This window comes from Lates calcarifer, linkage group LG13 (genome assembly GCF_001640805.2).
Source record: "Lates calcarifer isolate ASB-BC8 linkage group LG13, TLL_Latcal_v3, whole genome shotgun sequence".
NCBI classification, from domain to species: Eukaryota; Metazoa; Chordata; class Actinopteri; family Centropomidae; genus Lates; species Lates calcarifer.
In genome coordinates this window covers 7,899,320-7,917,507 of record NC_066845.1, presented here as the reverse complement: position 1 = coordinate 7,917,507, position 18,188 = coordinate 7,899,320, and the positions used below count along the sequence as shown (strand labels likewise).

At 37.9% G+C, this 18,188-nt stretch overlaps 1 protein-coding gene across 1 annotated transcript in view; it reads left to right on the top strand.

The window, feature by feature from the left end:
• Positions 1-2,763: 2,763 nt before the first annotated feature.
• The window catches only part of grid2 (glutamate receptor, ionotropic, delta 2), a 416,866-nt gene continuing 401,441 nt past the window's right edge, over positions 2,764-18,188 (top strand). Inside the window, 1 exon segment of the mRNA XM_018668844.1 lies at positions 2,764-2,912. Within this exon segment, the coding sequence (XP_018524360.1) occupies positions 2,828-2,912 (85 nt within the window). The 5' untranslated portion in view covers positions 2,764-2,827.

Below are 18,188 nucleotides of genomic sequence, written 5' to 3'. Positions count from 1 at the left end.
TGGATGGGCTACAACAGCAGAAGACCATGGTGGATTGCGCACCTGGCAACCAAGAACAGAAATCTGAGGCTGCAGTGGCTCCCCAAAACTGGACAGTTGAAGACTGGAATCAATATCGCCTGGTCCGATGAATCTTGATTTCTGCTGAGGCACCCAGGTGAAAAGATCAAAATTTGGCATTAACGGCATAAATTCAAGGACCCAACCTGCCTTGTGTCAACAGTCCAGGTTGCTGGTGGTGTAATGGTGTGGGGGAGTGTTTTCTTGGCACACTATAGACCTTTAATACCAATCAATCATGGTGTGAAATACACAGCCTGTTTAGGAATTATTGCTGCCCATATGCATTCCTTTATGCCCACAATTTACCACTTTCTAATGTCTACTTTTAGCATAATAGTGCACTATGCCACAAAGCAAAACTTGTCTAAGACTAGTTTCATGAATATGACAATGATTTCAGTGTACTTGAAAGTGATCTCTCCCAGTCAGGTGAATCCATCACCTTTGGAATGTGGTAGAACAAAAGATTGGCAGCATGAATGTGCAGCTGGCAAATCTGCAGAAATTATGTGAAGCAATTATGTCAACATTTCAAAGGAATGTTTTCAGGATCTTGTGGAATCCATGCCATGAAGAACTGAGGCTGTTTTGAGAGCAAAGGGAGGTCATGGTGATCCTGTCATCTCAATATTATTTTTCTGTGTTTTAGGCAGGATAAGGAAAGATACAGAATCAAAAAACAGATATAAAAGCTTGAACAATACAGTGGAGTGGAAGAGTCAGTGCCTTATGAGGTAGACTTTTCTTACAATGTGTTGTAATGCACATTAACTAACATCTGCCATCTTATAGCAGATGATATTGGGAGAATTTTGTTATTTGGTATGCACATTATTCCAAGTAGCAACAGCATGTTTGTGCTGCGGCCTAATGGTTGGATGTTCCTGGCTTCTGTGCATGCTTTTTTAGGTTGTTATGCAATGCATCGTGCCTGTAGTCTGACGGAAATGCCTTTGGCAGAGTGAGACCGGAATGGTAGAGTACATGTTCTTTCAGCACCACTATCTCATATCAGTTGAGGGCTCCTGCCTTCGCCAGCTGCCTTGGGTAGAAATCCTCAGTGTAGCAACGATAAGCAGTCCCTCTTTCACATGTCAACCTTTGTGAGGCCCTGCTAAGATGAAATATTTTGACAGTTGCTCAGGATACTCATTGGTCATTTCATGGTTGAACTGTGATTTTCTATAAATGTTGGGTTAATAGTTCAAAGTTTTTAGTTGTAAGGACCCAGAGGGTGCCAAGACCTTTTTGAAGGGAAAAAAAAAAAAAAAAAGTAGGATTCATTCCTCATGTAAAAATCCATCCTCCTGTCCATCCCCTCAGATAATTCTTTCTCTGATTCTTTTGAATTTCATGAACAGATAATTATTACTGATGTACTATTAATATATCAATCTAAATTATGGTCACAGTTGCCAAGAGCACAACCTAGACTGCAATAAGTATATGCAAACTGCATCACCTCAAGCATATTTAATTACTTCATTATGTTGACTGAATTAGTTGTCTGTAACTTCACATATAATACAGTAAATCCACTATAGTTTTTTTTCTTATGGCATCATTTGCAAGCTGTCACAATATTGTAGTGAGCAGACTGCAGAATACTAAACAGCAAACAACAGAACAAAGATTCAACGGGGAAGAAAAGCTCAATACCACGCAAGTTTTTTTATTTATTTTTTTTTATCAGCGTAATAGGACGGTGTTTTTTATTCCCAGACAAGCAGGAAGGAGGAAAAACAAGGTGGTGAGATGAAATTTTGAGTCAGATGTTACACCTCATCCTCAAGACTTGTGAATGTACTTTGTTTCCTGTTTCATAGCAAATGCTGTTTTACTTGCAAATACCTTACTTTCAGACAGTAGGTCTGAAACGAAAGTAGTAGACTGTAGTAAAAAGTCCAGTAAGGAGGAACCAAGATTCTGTAGGCTAAATTCTCAGTCCAAACCAAAGCATAATTTTTTCTTTTAATCACACAACCAGTCAAAGTAGCTTATTTTATTAAAAATTCAAATGTATTACATGTATCTAAAATTCTAGGTACATTAAATTGCAGTTAGTTAATATTTCCATGGATTAATTATCCCAACTGACCTTGGAAGCTGTTCAGTAAATTTAACTAGTAGTACTATCACCTGTGCCACTGACTGGACTTTCATGAGTCTGGTAAGTATCTCCCTTCATCTGACTTGGCAGGACATTAATGGGACCTGATGAGGAGTTGTCAGCTACCTGCTTTTGCCAACAGGTAAGCTAGGTGCTGCTGGCACTTGTAATTGGCATCAATTGTGATAGACATGAAAAGAGCCAGCTTGATCTGCCTCCTTGACTATCGATGGTAAACAGCACAGGGTTGATTCATCATTTTCACCCCAAGGTAGCTTCCATTGCTTTTCTTTTTTCTCCTAAATTTTGAATGTCCTTTTGTAGCCAGGTACTATGGCTCACACTGTTCACAGTGATATAACTAGCATTGTTATTTACAGTGGTGGACAGCCTGTTGTGAACACCAGGACATTTCCTGGAGGCTTCAGGGTTGTTTTGGCTTGCTGTGAACAGTCAACTTGACTGTTATGTAATATGTAATGTAATATAAGAAGTGGGAATGAGTTGACTGACCTCTCAGAATACATGCATCATGCTGGAATGTCAAAGATGACATCATTACTTCTCTCTGCGATGCACATAGCAACCATGTACTTGCTTCTCTGTCAACATTCATTTTTCTCTACCAGTAACATATTGTAGTTATCTGGCGAAATGTATGATCTTCATGGACAGAAGAAAAGGAACAATGGAGCAGAGAGGGAGATAATCAAAAAGAAACAGGCCAGTAAAGGACCAGGTCAGTCAAATACACTAGCTAAAAGATAATCATTGGAACATTTGAGCTAAGTCTGTATGTCACTCTCTTTTCAAAAAGTGCAGGGTAATTGTTTGTGAATCTAGCCTTGTACATTTGTATGCACTATGATTGGTATATTCCAAGTGCATTTTTAGGGTTCAAATGTACTCATAGCATACCTTGAAAACTCAGTATTCAGATTGGCTACTAAATATAGTATTTTGTAATCTGGATGGTGTTTCTTCTGGAAGAACATAGAGTCCAACCAGTCCGGTGCCTGTATCATCATCAAATAGCGTTAGCCTACAAAATTAGCTGTGTTTTCCCAGCCTGAGTTATTGTTCCAGTCCATCCCTGGTTATTTAGATCATTATAATAGCCAGCTAAGTCCAGGACATGTCAATTTTTTCCATGAAGGAATTTACTCAAATTAAATGTAGGAAGGCTTAAGACTGTACCTCATAATTCATTTTCTCCATCACTGAAAATGAAATTTTAGGTAAAATAAAAGTTGCCCTCATGCCTTAATCCCTTCACTGTATTCCTTCTCATGGGTAATACTGCAAACGTCTGTTTTTGCATAAGCCATATTATTATTAGCATCAGTCAGAGTTGGCTGTCAACCCTTTATTAACTAAAGTTAGCCTCTTTAGTAAATTCATACTCCTAAAGTGACACTTTTAATACACCAGAATCTGTTTGTTTGAATATATTGTCATAATCCTAGTGAAGAAACTTCCTCCTTCCCTCCTTATTTGCTTGCGCTGCCTTCACCATTTCTCTCTGACATTAGACACTTGGCATGAGACCTTGCATTTTACCCTCCCTTTATTTCAGACCAAAGAGATTATGTGAAGTAGAAACGGTATTTTCCGTTACTGAAACTACAATAATGTCTTTTCCCTCTCTCTCAATTTTGAAAGAGATGGTAAGAGAAAAGGATGAAACAGGGAGATGCAGTGAAAAGGAAACAGAGGTTAAAAGAGGAAAGATGGAAAATGGGGAAAACCAAGAACAGAGAGGCTAGTTTTTCAGATATCTCCTCTTGAATTCTTCGTTATGTCTGTATGTCTGATAGCGTCTTTGATAGGGTCAATCTGAGGTGACCAAAGAACATGACTGGGAATGTAATCATCTGTCTGCCAGTTTTTTCTTCCTATCTCTTTCTAACATCTCCTCAGCTCTCTGACTGTTTCCTCTCCTTTTTTTTTCCCACCAGACTTTGTGATGAAACATGTCTTTGTTGTACTTTCTCACACAGATAGCAAAAAAAAAATGAATGACACACAGTGATGCACAGTGCATTGTGTCATGGTTTAGACAGAAAAATAGAGAATTTCAGCTTTTTGTATTAGCGTCATCAAAGCACCTGTATACTGGTATATTTAGAAGAAAGACAGCATAACAAGATTGTCCTTGAAATGACAGTCCAGACTTTTGCATTGGCAAGCATCACATGCTTCATTTTGTGAACAGGACACTTGGGGGTCTATGAACCAGTGGGGCATAATGCATAGCACTGTGCACAGGTTGCTGTAATTGAATTTGTATTGAATTTTAAAGATGGGCAGAAGAATTTCAGCCCATTTTGGTGAGAGTTGCTAGCTTTGGGAAAAAAAAAATGGAGAGGCCAATCTTTCTGTCCTTTTGTATCACAGCACTCTAAAAATTTGATCAAAAAAACTGTCTCCAAAGCAGATCCATCACAGCATGCCCTCTGAAATCTGACTGGCCAATATATCTTCCATAAAACAGACAGGTTGGTTTTTGAGTGGGGTCAGTGTGTGCATGCATTGGTTGATAGAGCCATGGAAATATTGGAAATAGCATAGAATGTTACTTGCTTGCAAGGTTTGAGCATGCAGGGAAAATAAGTACAAAGCCAGGTAATCCTAAAAACCAAAACTGCACTTTGTACTGCGTAGGCTTGGCATTACCGGCACATGCACCACTGCTCTATTTCTATCATTTGTTGTAGATACAGCCGTGTTTACTGCCAAGTCACCAAAGAAGAACAAGGGCACAAGCACAATTAGTCATGGTGCCAGATGTAAATGCCACTGTAAGGGAAAAAAGCCCTGTAATGTGCTTTACATTCTTATAAAATTACAACCAGCTCTGAGATGTTGTCTGAATGTGGATGCCTCCAGTTTAAACAGATTGTTTAGGCAGGCATAAAGAAGACAATGTTGTATTTTGTTCATTGACCAGCACATAGACACGTATACCTTTTTCACTTAATTCACCCAATATTGTGTTATTATAACATTACATTTTCTCTCACCGGGCTCTTATCTGTCCATGTGGTAGCATAACATAAAAAATATCAGTAATTTGTGCAATTTTAAAGCAAATTACAGCCATGTACAATATTGTGTGTATACATACCCTTACAGCAGTGACTAAACAGATTATTATAATGTGGCCCACACTACTGAGGTGGAACAATTTTGTGATGTTCTGACAAAAAACAGCCATAATTTGCTTCATACAGCTACATAATCTTTTTTTTTTCCTTATGAAGACATCAGATATAATTTACCAGCTCCTTCAGTTCTTATTTAGGCCTTGCTGAGATAAAGCAGATGCCTATAAGACATTTATGAGCTCGGTTCTTCAAATAAAGAGAATCAAGAAGAGTTTTAGTTTTCATTAATCTTTGAAAAAAAAGCTTCTTATTTCTTTTTTTTTTTAATTGAAAACTTTCCCTCTGTACTTTGTAATACCCACGTGGCTACTTGCACAGAAGAATTTCATGGCTACATTAATAAATAAAGTAATGAAACCCAGCCAGGAGCTGAAGAAAGAGATAAAATCATAGTTAGAAATAAGACAGGCAATGTTAAAGAGAATGGCACAGAGAGAAAGAGGGAGAGAGATTGGGACTTTGCTGATGTCGGACATAGTCTGCAGATAAGATGAGCTGTTCATATTTGATAGTGTGCGTGTCCATCATGATGCATAATTTCTCAAAAGCAGTGTTACAGACTGAAAACATGCTCCACTGGCATATCTAAACAACTACATGGCAAAAAGAGGAAAGTAAACTGCAGAGATGGGTCATACTTATTATTGAATATAGCAGTGAGAATGTTTGTCAATTGAGCACTAGCTGATTTCAACCACATGTACAGCCACTTCCCAGAAGTTTCATTTTATTTTGTGAAACTGAACAAGGGAATAAGGGGAAAATGGAAATTAATAATAATTTGACTCAATGGATTGCCTTTACAAGAAACTGTATCACCTTTCTCTGATGTTCCCTTTTATGTCCATGTGTGACATGTATACCATTATATTTTTCAAAAATCTCCTTGTAGTCATTTCATTCCACCAAAATCCTATACCTGAACGAGCAATAGCAAGGAACAATCTTTTTAACCCACACCTCCACTCATTTCAAAAGTAAAAAGAGTAACAGGAGTGGTGCATGAAATGACATGATGCTAGTGTAAAGGGAGGTAAGAGAGATGGTGAGAAGAAGAGATAAAAGGAAAAAGCATATGAGTTTGCAGAAAAGGCTAAAGCAGTAATTAAAGAGATCGCGATGGGAAGACTGGTAAATATTAGTGAGCTGTTGACTGTCACTATAATTTACTCCGTTCATAAGTCCTATGTCAATTAAAAAATGTTAAAATTTCCTTTTTACAGGGTAGGAAGAATCATACTTTGGGGCATATGGACATTAAAGATGAAAGGAGTAAATGGCCTCTTTAGCCTCAGACTTAGTCTGACAGCACAATTGGCTTTCAGATTGCAGCAAAGCATTCTTATAGAGGGGAAAAATTGTGACACTGTATCATTCAGTTTCAGTTTGTTTATCATTCCTAGCTTTGCTGAATATCCACTGTTTATTAAACCTATTTAGTTTAAGATATAATAGCCACTGGAGTGCTTGCCTTTTTTTCTCCTTTCTTAAGGGAGCTAAATGGGAATCATTCAAATTTGGATTCTGGTGTAAATACCTGGTAATTTATATATCTATATTTATATATATGTGTGTGTGTATATATATATGTATATATATGTGTGTGTGTGTGTGTGTGTGTGTATATATATATGTATATATGTGTGTGTGTGTGTGTGTGTGTGTATATATATATATATATATATATTATATATATATATATATGGAGTAAGGGATGTGTGGGCTTCTGAAGATGGAGGTAAGACCTAGAGAGAAATTCGCTGTGAGAAATGAGGAAATGAAAAAGAAAAGTTTAAAAGATCTAAGGAGAACTGAGGGCAATTAGAATGAATAAGTCATCAACAGATTAATATTAAAATGGATGAATGAATATTAAAATTCTAAGATATATGAATATATTGTGTCAGTCTGCTCTATCATTTCACAAAACAGAAAAAAAGAAATGAGGCAGAAGATTTCCAGAGATACTCTGAGCATGACTGAGAAAATCTTTTGAAAAACCTTAGTTGTGAAGAAGCAGGCTTGATTCATCCAACAAAATATTCTTCACAGTGCATTAGCTATATTAGGAGATTATATGACTATAACATGCAAATGGTCATTGACCAAACATTTACAAGAAGACTGAAAGGCTATAATGGGAGAAGTGGCGAGGAGACAGGCAGTTTTCCTCTTTTTATTTAGGATATTCATTGTTTATGTTTGTGCTATTATAGGAGTGAAAATAACTTAAGAATGATACACTGCCATAGTGAAGATACAACTCAAAGCAGCCTAGGGTAAGTCATCTGACAAAACAAGTCAAATGAAATTGAATTAGACTTGTTCTTACACCACGGTCGAAGATGCTGCTGTAAGCAAAATATCAGTTTACCCACTGCAACTTCAGGTCTGTTGCTCAATGGGGTTGTGAGACTGTAATTCGTAGATTAAAATAAGCAACAATTTCAAGCAACAGTTAGAGTATAAGAGTAGCAAGGACCCCGGTATTGGAAATGTCTCTTTGAAAGTGGGGAGTAAAAGGGGAAGTCAAAACAAACAAACAACCTTGCCTTATAAAAGGCAGAAAGCAGCAGAGGGCTGAAATGAATAATCCAGTGAGCAGCCGGTAGACCAAACAAAATGATAAATGCGGAGCGAATGAGGAACATCACTGTTGCAGCTCTTGTTAATGATGCTCAATCAGATTAACCCTGTTTATTCATTAACCCTAATGGACCTTAATGGACAATATGAATTGATCAGTACTGGTATTATGAATATGGTTTCCAGCTCCTCTTGGGGGATCATGAACAATCTCAGGCCAGATGACATATACAGTCTCTCCAGTGTGTTCTGGGTCCACCCTGTGTTCTCCTACCTGTCGGATGTTTCCAGAAAACCTCCAATGGAGGGTGCCCAGGAGACATCCTGACCAGATGCCTGAACCACCTCAATTGGCCCCTTTCAGTGTAAAGGAGCAGCAACTCTACTTAAAGCTCCCACCAAATGTCTGAGCTCCTTATCCAATGTATAAGGGTAGCCCAGCCAGCTCAGTCTGGCTGCTTACATTTGTGATGTAATTTTTTCAAGCACTACTTGAAGTTGCAACCATAGGTGTGACCATATGGTCACAACTTCTAGCCTAGCTCTCAGAAGGGGCTCTGGTTCCCCTTCCACATGGTTCAGTCCCCTGTCTGGGCTTGGTCTGGCCACTCCCCTGTGACAAGTTTGCCTTGAGAGTCCCTGTTGGGGACTGTTGCCCCTAACAACACAGCTCCCTGGATCATAGTAAAGCACAAACCTCTCCACCAAGTTATGGCTGTGATTCTTAGGGGGGCTGAACTGTGTATTTAAATTCATAATTGAACATGTATGTATATAACATTTTGGATCAAAGCTCCCTGTCAGTGTCATATACAGACTAAACTCTGCCTCTGTCTATCTATGGTTTTTTTTCTTGGTTAAAAAAAGAGCAATCCAGAACCTCACAATAGGGCCTGTCCTCCAATGAATAGTTGTTTCCGTTTATGACTACAGTGTCAAATCATTTAAATTTTAACATAATGGTGAGCACAAAGTCATTATTAGTGTCTCATAGTGTCTGAATTGTCAGTGTGAAGTTTGTGATATGCCCATTAGCAGTCCTACCTACTAGAATGGCCTTTGTTGCTGTTGTAAGCTGGCATTTCTAGATATTTAGAATCACCAACCACATACCCTGTGGCAATGTTTGCCCTTTACCCCTCCTACAATTTTTGGACAGCTTAGTGTGGTTAGTTCAACCTGAATATTCCACTGTTTTTGATGCCGTGTTTTTCACCCACTTGCACTTTCCTTGTTCGTGTACATATGTCTTTGTGAGTGTCAGTGCGGTACATATACTGTATATTCTGCTTTTGTGCATAAGTGTTGAAGGAGGCCATTGCTGCAGTGCAGTGAATAAAACATGAGTCCAAGATGTTTAATGTGTTGAATGTTCAGTGTCTTTCAGCAAACTCTTCAATTGGCCCTTAGAGGGAAATGATGTTTGATGGGAATCAGTTTGGGGTTTCAGAGTACATACATACATACTGGACTGTGTAGAGGAGATGAGCTGTTTCAAGTGTCTATGAAATTTGGCAATTTTGTATCAATCATAGCACATACCTTTGCTTTTCTTTGCAAACTCATGGCAATCTAAAAGTGACACAGGATTAATGAGTCTCACTATTGATGAACTAGTTAAACTGAAGTAGATAACTAGTCTGAAGTTGGATGGCAAGTTCAACATTTTGGCAGTGTTAGGCATGGTTTGCCATGAGCTTCTATGATGCTCAAGGATCAGTGGAAAATGATGGATGAAAAGGTAATGGAGGGCGAGAGAATAGCTCTGTGTATATAGTATTTACCAAAGTAAATATTTGTCTATTTGTCTTGTTAGCTTTGTTTGGCTTCTGGACATTTATCTGGGCACACCTCTTTTCTGTAAAATAACCTAAATCTTTAGAGTTTCTTTCACGTTCAAAGATTGAATTTTTATTTGAAAATTTAATTCTCCTGAGTGAATCCTTTATATATCCTTTATAATCCTTTTTTTCCCTCTCATTCCAAACACTTACTTGTATCTTCTGTGTATAAACAAAGCATACAGAGTTAGTAATAGGACTGGGGCTTGTATTCCGCCACAATCCATTTGGCAGAAAGGAAGGACCCAAACTCATAACTTCTACAGAAGTTCTCGTCTCGTCTCCTCACCACCTTCATGTAAACATGAGTTTTACAGTAACCTGGTTATTGTAGTGCATGTAAAGTCATTCTTCATTTTTCTGTCTTAACCTGACTTATCCCAGTAACCTGGTTTCTTTTGTGCATGTAAATGTTCAGCCTATCTCCCTCTATTTTTAATCTGAATTTCTGCTTCCTTTTCCCTCTTTCCTTTCTCTCACTTGTCGTCCCTGGCAATCCACCAACTAGCTACTGTAATTCTCTATTCAGCCTTTGTACAGGATCTCATTCCTGCTTGAGATTCAGTTCTATCTGCTCTGTTTATGCATGTGTGAGAGCTAAAGCGTGTCTTGGTTTGGAACAGAGTGATTAATATTGATAGAAGAGAGATATTTTTAAATTTGAGGTACTTTTCAACATCTAGGTGGTGCCTGTGCCTGTCTTTGGTGCGTTTAAGCATATATATACGTGTATGTGTGAATCCATGTGGAACAGTCTTCCTCAATTATACAATATCAAACTTGTGCTGGCTGCATATTCAACATGTCAATGTCTTAGTTTGTTTCCTGAAGCCAAATTCAGCACCTCTGTCATGTCTCAGCATCTGTTTTCTATTCCCTTCCTCTGTTTGTCTCTCTTGTTTACTTTCCAAAGATTTTCAGCTGCATAATTTTCAAAGCCAAGGTCACCAGCTTGGGGCAAACAGCAATGGAAAGCAACATCAAAATCACTGTTTTTTTTTTCCCTAAATATGAAAAGGGATGCTCTGACAGGAAGAACTACAAAGCATTAGAGAACAAAGTTAATCACTGTGGGAGAATGCCAGGGGTTGATAAATGGAGAGACGGAAATGTAAGCACAACATCAGCTATTTGTTTTCTTTGTTGTGAGTTTTTTTCTCTTTTGTCCTCATTGTTCTCTCTCTCTCTCTCTCACTCTGTCATATCTCTCTCCTCACCCCGTTCCTCAGTCTCCACTGCATTTTCTCTTGTAAACTGTCCTTTTTTTCTCTCTCTTTCTATCCCTGCGTCTTTGTTCCTCTCTAACCTGCTCAACTTTCTCAGTAGAATTCTATTTGTGAGGTGTCAGAGGTCCAAGCAAGCTGTGTGTGAGCTGAGAGAAAGTGTCATAACAAACAACACAAAACAGAAAAGATTGATTTAACGTTTATCGCAACAGTGCAGTGGTGGTTGAGAAAATTGGTGTAGGACTGCAGAGCTGGATATACTGCACAATAAGAGAGACGTGTCTTAAGTTTATATCATTGTGAGCATATATTGCTAACCCAATGTACTGATACAAGTTGTTTCCATACACAATTTCTGTCTCCTGAACAACCACTGAGAAGCGATTGTTTATTTTCCATTGCAATGATTTTTGCTGTGACACCAGCACTGATCTTATTTGGAGGTTATCATTACATCTGGTCATATAATAGTGAGAAAAGGTGACTTTATTGATGGTGTATATGTATGTGTGCTCAAGAATCTTTGCTGTGTATGTGCAAATGAAGTGGTGTGTGTATGTTGTGTGGGTATGCTTGTATGGTGGATGAAGTGTTTTATACGGTCTTCAGTGTCCATAGAGAATTGTAGTGACAGCAGATAATTCTTTTAGAGAGTTCATTTAAAACGAAGCTCAGAGGAATCAAACCTCGTCACAGCTTGGGGGAGGGCAACTAAATATAGTCATCTAATAGACACCCCATCACACTTGAACACACACAAAACACTAGCTGGTCTGGCTTGAACCTATATGGTATCCCATCAATATTCACACTCTGTCACTTCTCCACATTGTTCAATTTATCAGTCTTAAAGTTGCACTTTGGATAGACTTTATTGGATGTGATGCTTTCAAAAAAAGCTTAAGAGATGATTATCTTTTTTTTCTAAATGCTAACATTTTTTTGATATGAATATCAGCACCTGGATATACATTAACTGACCATTTTATTGAACTACATATTGCTAATCAGGGTCATGGGATCGTAGACCCTCTCCTAGTATACATTCAGAGAAGCAATTTAAACTAAGGATCTTTCAGCTGTGAGGCAACTGATGTATCTACTGACCTTAGGGATATTGTCAAACCTCAGTACCATATGTACAAAGTTTTAAATGGCCAAAACTAATATAACTAATACATATTTGCCACACAGTATAACATCTTATGAGTGCTAAAGGCCCAATAATTTGACTTTGAAGCTAAATGAATAAAGTTCTTGACTAGATGAGTGAGTTATGTTAACTAATAGGTCCCAGAACAGCCATTAATGTCAGCTGACTGTTTCACTTTTTACTAAATTTGTAAGGATACTGCTATGGACACTAAAAAAAGAAAACAGTTTTCCCACAGTACAGCAGTTGTGGCAGCATCCATAGTGTGATTTGAGCTTGCGCCTCGGAACACAGCTCATCATCTAGTGGCCAGTATTGTTGCAATCTGAGAGTAGGTTGTGACATATTCAGGTCACAGTTGTTAGCAGTGAATACAGTATTGAGTGCTCTTCCAGGTACTTCTCAGTGGGATTTGGGTGTTTGAAGAGAAAATGTGAGTTTGTACATATTAACATGCATGAAAAAGGACTGTGTCACCCATGAGGGAAGGATTTGATCTCATCTAATGGTGACAGGACTACTATTATGAAGTTTTGTCTCTAGATAGTTATTATGAAGTTTTTGTCTCTAGCCATCCATCCACGGTCTGTCCTTGAACAGCACATTGTCTGACAAGTTCAGGTCTATCAAACAGTGTCATTTATTTATGATCACCAGGGAACATCAGGAGCAAGTTTGAGAGGGGACAGTGGGCACTGTTGCAGACGTGTTCTCTTTCTTTAATCCAGCTCATGTATTTGTTCCATGTTGTCATGTGGCTCCAGTTTTTTTTTTTTTTTTTTTTTTTTTTTTTTTTTTTTTTTTTTACAATTTTGGTTTGCTTTATTATTTTTAATCCACCTCTTTCATTGCTCTTTCAGTGACAGCTTGTCCATCAGTTGTGGCAGTTGGAGTGCCTTGCTTTGATTTTTAAGTTGGCAGTCTAACTGTCACATCTGTCTTCCTAGTCCCACTGGAATTTATGTTCCACAAGTTTCGACCACAACTTTGAGGTATTTTGACAGTAAAACACTCATATAGTTTAAGTGAAGACACAAGTACATTTATATACAATGTACAACCACAAGGTAAAAGGTATGATACATGATCAAATGTGACTGCAAATTTCATTTTAGGGAAGAAGAAGTAGCCACTGAAGTGAAATCTGGCAGGTACGGTGGTTTGTGAGCAACAATTGTATTGGTGCGGCCAAAAAACTTGTGAGTGGCCACCTTGTCATGATGGAGCACCCAGTTGCAATTGTGCCAGTGTTCAGGTTGTATGTGTCCAACATCCCCCCTCTGACACCTCAGAATAGTGCTGTAGAACTCGGTGTTGACAGTCTGACTCTGGGGGATGAATTCACGGTGCACAGCTCCACAAATGTCAAAGAAAATGATGCGAAGACTGCCATTTGGTCTCTCAGTCATATCCATAGGCCCATCTCTACTTACTAGTGATGGTCCTCAACATGAAGGCTGGGTCAACCTGGGCCTGTTGGCAGAGATTCTTGCAGACTTAGATGTGTGTTGCTGCTGCTCCATGGTGAAATTACCAATGTGCAGCTGCAAGTGGTCACATAAAATATGTGTAACACAAGTCCAGATGTTGTGGAATACTGACTCAAAAAAGTTATTGCTCGCACCTGCTACATGCCCATTATCATGCTGTGCTGTGTTCATTCGCAATAAGAAGACAAGAATTGTGGCTTCATTAGTTTACAGTGAGAATTTTTATGTTCTGACAAAAGTTGTCAACTCAGAATGACCTGTTATCAAAACCTTGAAATAATCTATGAAAGGACTTAATCACCTGTAATGTGTGTATTGGTGTTTGGTGTTGTGTATTTGCATCTGTGTTTGTATTTATTTTATCTTAAGTTGTCTAGCCTTACTGTGCTAATAAACCAAACCTCTTTGAGACTGTGCTGCGTGCAGCCCAACCATCCCCACAGGACCAAGTGTTTACTGAAAGTGTCACATTAAGATTGTTTCAATTTGAGATTAGAGGAGAAACAGTGTTCCTCAGCTGGGCTATTGAACTACCACTTTGTGTGTTTGTGTTTGTCTTCGTAGATGTGTGTGCATGAATCTGAGAGTGTTTTTTTTTTTTTTTTTTTTTTGGCAGAGCTGGCTATTCAGCCATCTCAAGATATATAATGTTTTCAATACCATGGACAATTAAGTGATGAAAATGAAGTTGTAAAAAGCATGCAGGTCTGTCTTTAGAGTTGAGATACATAATGTGTTTTATTGATATAATTATATCAGTTTACTTTATTGGTGATAAAGAGTCTTACTTTTATCTACCCATCTCTCATAGAAAGATACATAGAAGTCAATTAATTGTGTATGATGAGTTTCCTATGTCAGTCAAGTTGCAAGTCTATTCTGCAGTTGAATTAACTGAAACCAGTGGGAGGGTAGGAACTCAGTCTAAAAATGATTTGCTTTGATTGGAATACAACGCATATATTGTTGTTAAAGAACATGGAGGCAGAATAAATAATATTGATTTTAGTCTTCTTTACTTATTTGTAAACTAAATGTCAATCACAGTAACACATAAAGGAAAAGATACATCTATGTAAGTTAAGAAACAACCTCTGCTCTGTTGCACTACAGAATGATGCATGGAAAAAAGTATGTATTTTAATGTATTGATTTTTTTTTTTCATCCAACTCAGATATTTCTCTGTGTTTTTCATTTCAGTATTGTGTGTGTCTTTGTGTATGCATGCATGTGTCTGCGTAATTTCCTGGGTGCATGCCTGCCTGTTTCTGTGCTTGTCAGAGCCAGAGGGATGACTAGAGTTGGCAGCTTCTCCATCTTATTACAGGGCTTTTGATTTCAGTACAGAAGCCAAATGGGACAGGAGACGCAAGAAAACGTGCAAGGCGATGAAAGAGAGGGTGCATGTAATGTAGCTGTCGGCTAAATGACAAAACAGTTTGACTAACCACTTCAGTCTGTTTCTGTCTCTTTGCTTAAGCTCATGTGTGCTTATGTGACTTGAGAGGTTGAGTGAAGGATGGCCCTCTTGTGCAGGTCACATCAGATACAGATAAATCACACCCTTTACCTCTCACACTTCAGACACCCACACCAGAGTCAGTGTGCCAGAAGATATTTATTCATGGTTGATGGCGGTTTCAAATCTCCAGAGACAAAGACGTTATGGAAATTGTTATGGTTATCAGTTGTTGTGAGGAGGCAGTGATTCTCATTCTCTGCACAAAGAAACGCAGAAGAAGCCTTGATTTCATCACAAGCAGTGCTTGGCCTTGACCAGACTGATACTGTAGAGCTGTTGAATAGATGTTGAACTCATTTCAAGTTTTGTTTTTGTTTTATATAGCTGCTTTATCCTTGTCGTTAAAAGAATTATTGGCCTTTGGGAACGCGTGTGTGAATATCTACTTGTGTGTAAATATTCTGTACATACAGAACGTACATATGAGTACAGATTTCAACATGTTCTTAATCTGAAGGATACTTCTGCTTTATTACAGATTGTTTCTGTAGTTTTGGCCATAATGTCTATTGATTTTGATTGATAACATTGTACTGTGCACAATCAATTGCTTGATTGGGTACATGGCAATGTCACTACAACAAAGTCTGATGGGAAAAGATGATTTGACAGAATAATTGCTAAAACTAAATAAGACAATAAGAACTAAGAGGTTGCAAACTGGAATATTTCAACCACAGGAAAGCACAACAGCATGAAAATTAGGAGCAAATTAAAAAAAAGAAAAATTGAAGAGAAGAGAGAGATGGTCAGTAGGTGAGATGTACAGATGGAAAATTAGTGGGAACAGACAAGGACAGAGTTTAAATACAGTATAAATGCTATTGCACACAGTACTAAATACTCCTTGAATGAAACAAATTATTGACAAAAGAAACTAAATGAAACACAGAGAACATTAGAAGGCAGAATTAAATGGCACCAGTCATAGTGGGACGAAGCAGAGGACATGAAAAGGTAGACTTAAACAGAGCATCTTAAGAGAAGAAAGTTCAGAGCAAAAGAGAAATTCTAAAACAACTGGAGATTAGACAGTTAGTGAAGGAAAAGGAGTGGAGATACGTGCTAAGACAGAGAGCCATACTTGCCAGTGTGGGTCCCTGTGCTCTGATGCAGGTAAAACTAGCCGGCATAGACAGAAAGTAGATGGCCTAAAGACAGGCAGATGAAACCAGGGATCAGAGAATGATAGACTGAAAGAAACAGATGGATTCACATGATACAGGATAGATGGAGGAAACTTTGAAGAGAATAGAAAAGGATAGACTGATGGAAGCAGGGATAGAGAGATAAAGACATGAGTAAACAAAAGAAGATGGGTACAATTCAACAGGAAAGCTGTACAGAAAATTGTCAGAATGTAATGAGACAGAGAGGTATGAGAAGAAAATAGTTGAGGATAAGGTAGAATGGGAGATAGAGAGACATAGTGTAAATGAGACGAGGCAGCGCAGCCATAGTCATTTTTGACTAAAGCAGTGCAAACACCAAGCTAATAAAGGGGAATGAGATTTACACTGGTCACAGAGGAAGCACTGCTAGAGTAGTCACAGAGTTTGGATTTTATTGACTGAGATCCAAACAGATCTTAAAAACATTCAAAAAGCATTTGTTTTACCCTCTTTTTTTCATTTATGCATGCTCAGGATGATCTCGCTCCTGCTAGTTTTCCTGATGTTTTCTGAGGATTTCTGATAGTCTGCTGTTGAGTCTGCATTGTGCAAAAACTGGAGTTCTCTTCTATCTGCTGTTTGAAATTTGGCAGGCTCTGAGAAAATTTGACTGTTGATGAAGCACACAGCTGTGACCCACAGGTCTTATTATAACTGTTTCCACTTTTCATGGGAAATCCCAGTGTGATGTTTGAGGTAATGGATAAATCTGCTTATTAGCAAAGATCTAGAGTCAGTGTGCCATCTCTGAACATTGTGAACATGTAGGTAGAGACATAGAACATCTCCAAAATCATGTTAACAAGATTGTACCTTAACTGTCTAAAGTTTGAAGACATCATATACACTTAAATCCACAAAATCTAAGTGCAAGTAACTATGGTTTATTTGATGCCCACATTCTGTATGTCGAATTACCAGATATTTACAACAATGTCAGACCTCAACTGGTTCACATACCAGCAGTCTCTATTATTTGTCACCAATTTAAGAGATTACACTTATATTTGTAAATCTAACCAAAGAAACTATTTACTTTAAATCATGCTGAATTATACTTTATCAAAAATATTCTCCATGTCTCACAAGTTAAAAAAAAGAAGCTATAGCATTTCTACATTTTGCCCGACCTCTTGCAGAGTTGCAGCTGCCTTTAATTGCGATCACATTTCAGCCCAGACAGTTGAATAAGTAGGCTGTCTATTCCCTAGGCAAAAATAGCAGACTAACATGTAATCAGCAAGAATGAAGAATCTGTGTAAATGCATCAACACTTCCATTTAACATGCTTTTTCACACTGAAGTAGTATTGATTCACCATCAATGTTCGATGTTATTTCAATCAGTGTTATTCACTCATTGATTTAACATCAAATTAACACAGACACAGTATAAAATCAGCACTGCTTTATATTCAGGAGGGTTCTGTGGTAACCTGCCAGTAAAATAGAACATCAATAACAGTGCTTTTCAGTTTGACACTGAGTTGGGCTACAATCAACAGTACTCGGCTAACAATTACTGAGTCAAGAAAAGAAAAGAAAAAAAATCCTCCAATCAGGCAGTAATCTAAATACATTCTTCATTACAATTGTAAAGAAAGAGACAGAAGTTAATTTATTTGGTTTGTTTGAGAGCAGCTTTTCTGTGACTGCTGGAAGCCTTTGTATCCCTAGCTAGTTTGAAATGACCCTGACTGGATCAGATCAACATGATATACAAGTCTAAATCACAAAAATAATGACCTAATAGGACCAAGATATTTTAGACATTGATGGTAAAGATAGACGAAGAATGGTCATTCTCTTAAATGCAAAAGACCAATAAGTAAAATGTTGCAACTGTGAGTGAAACAGA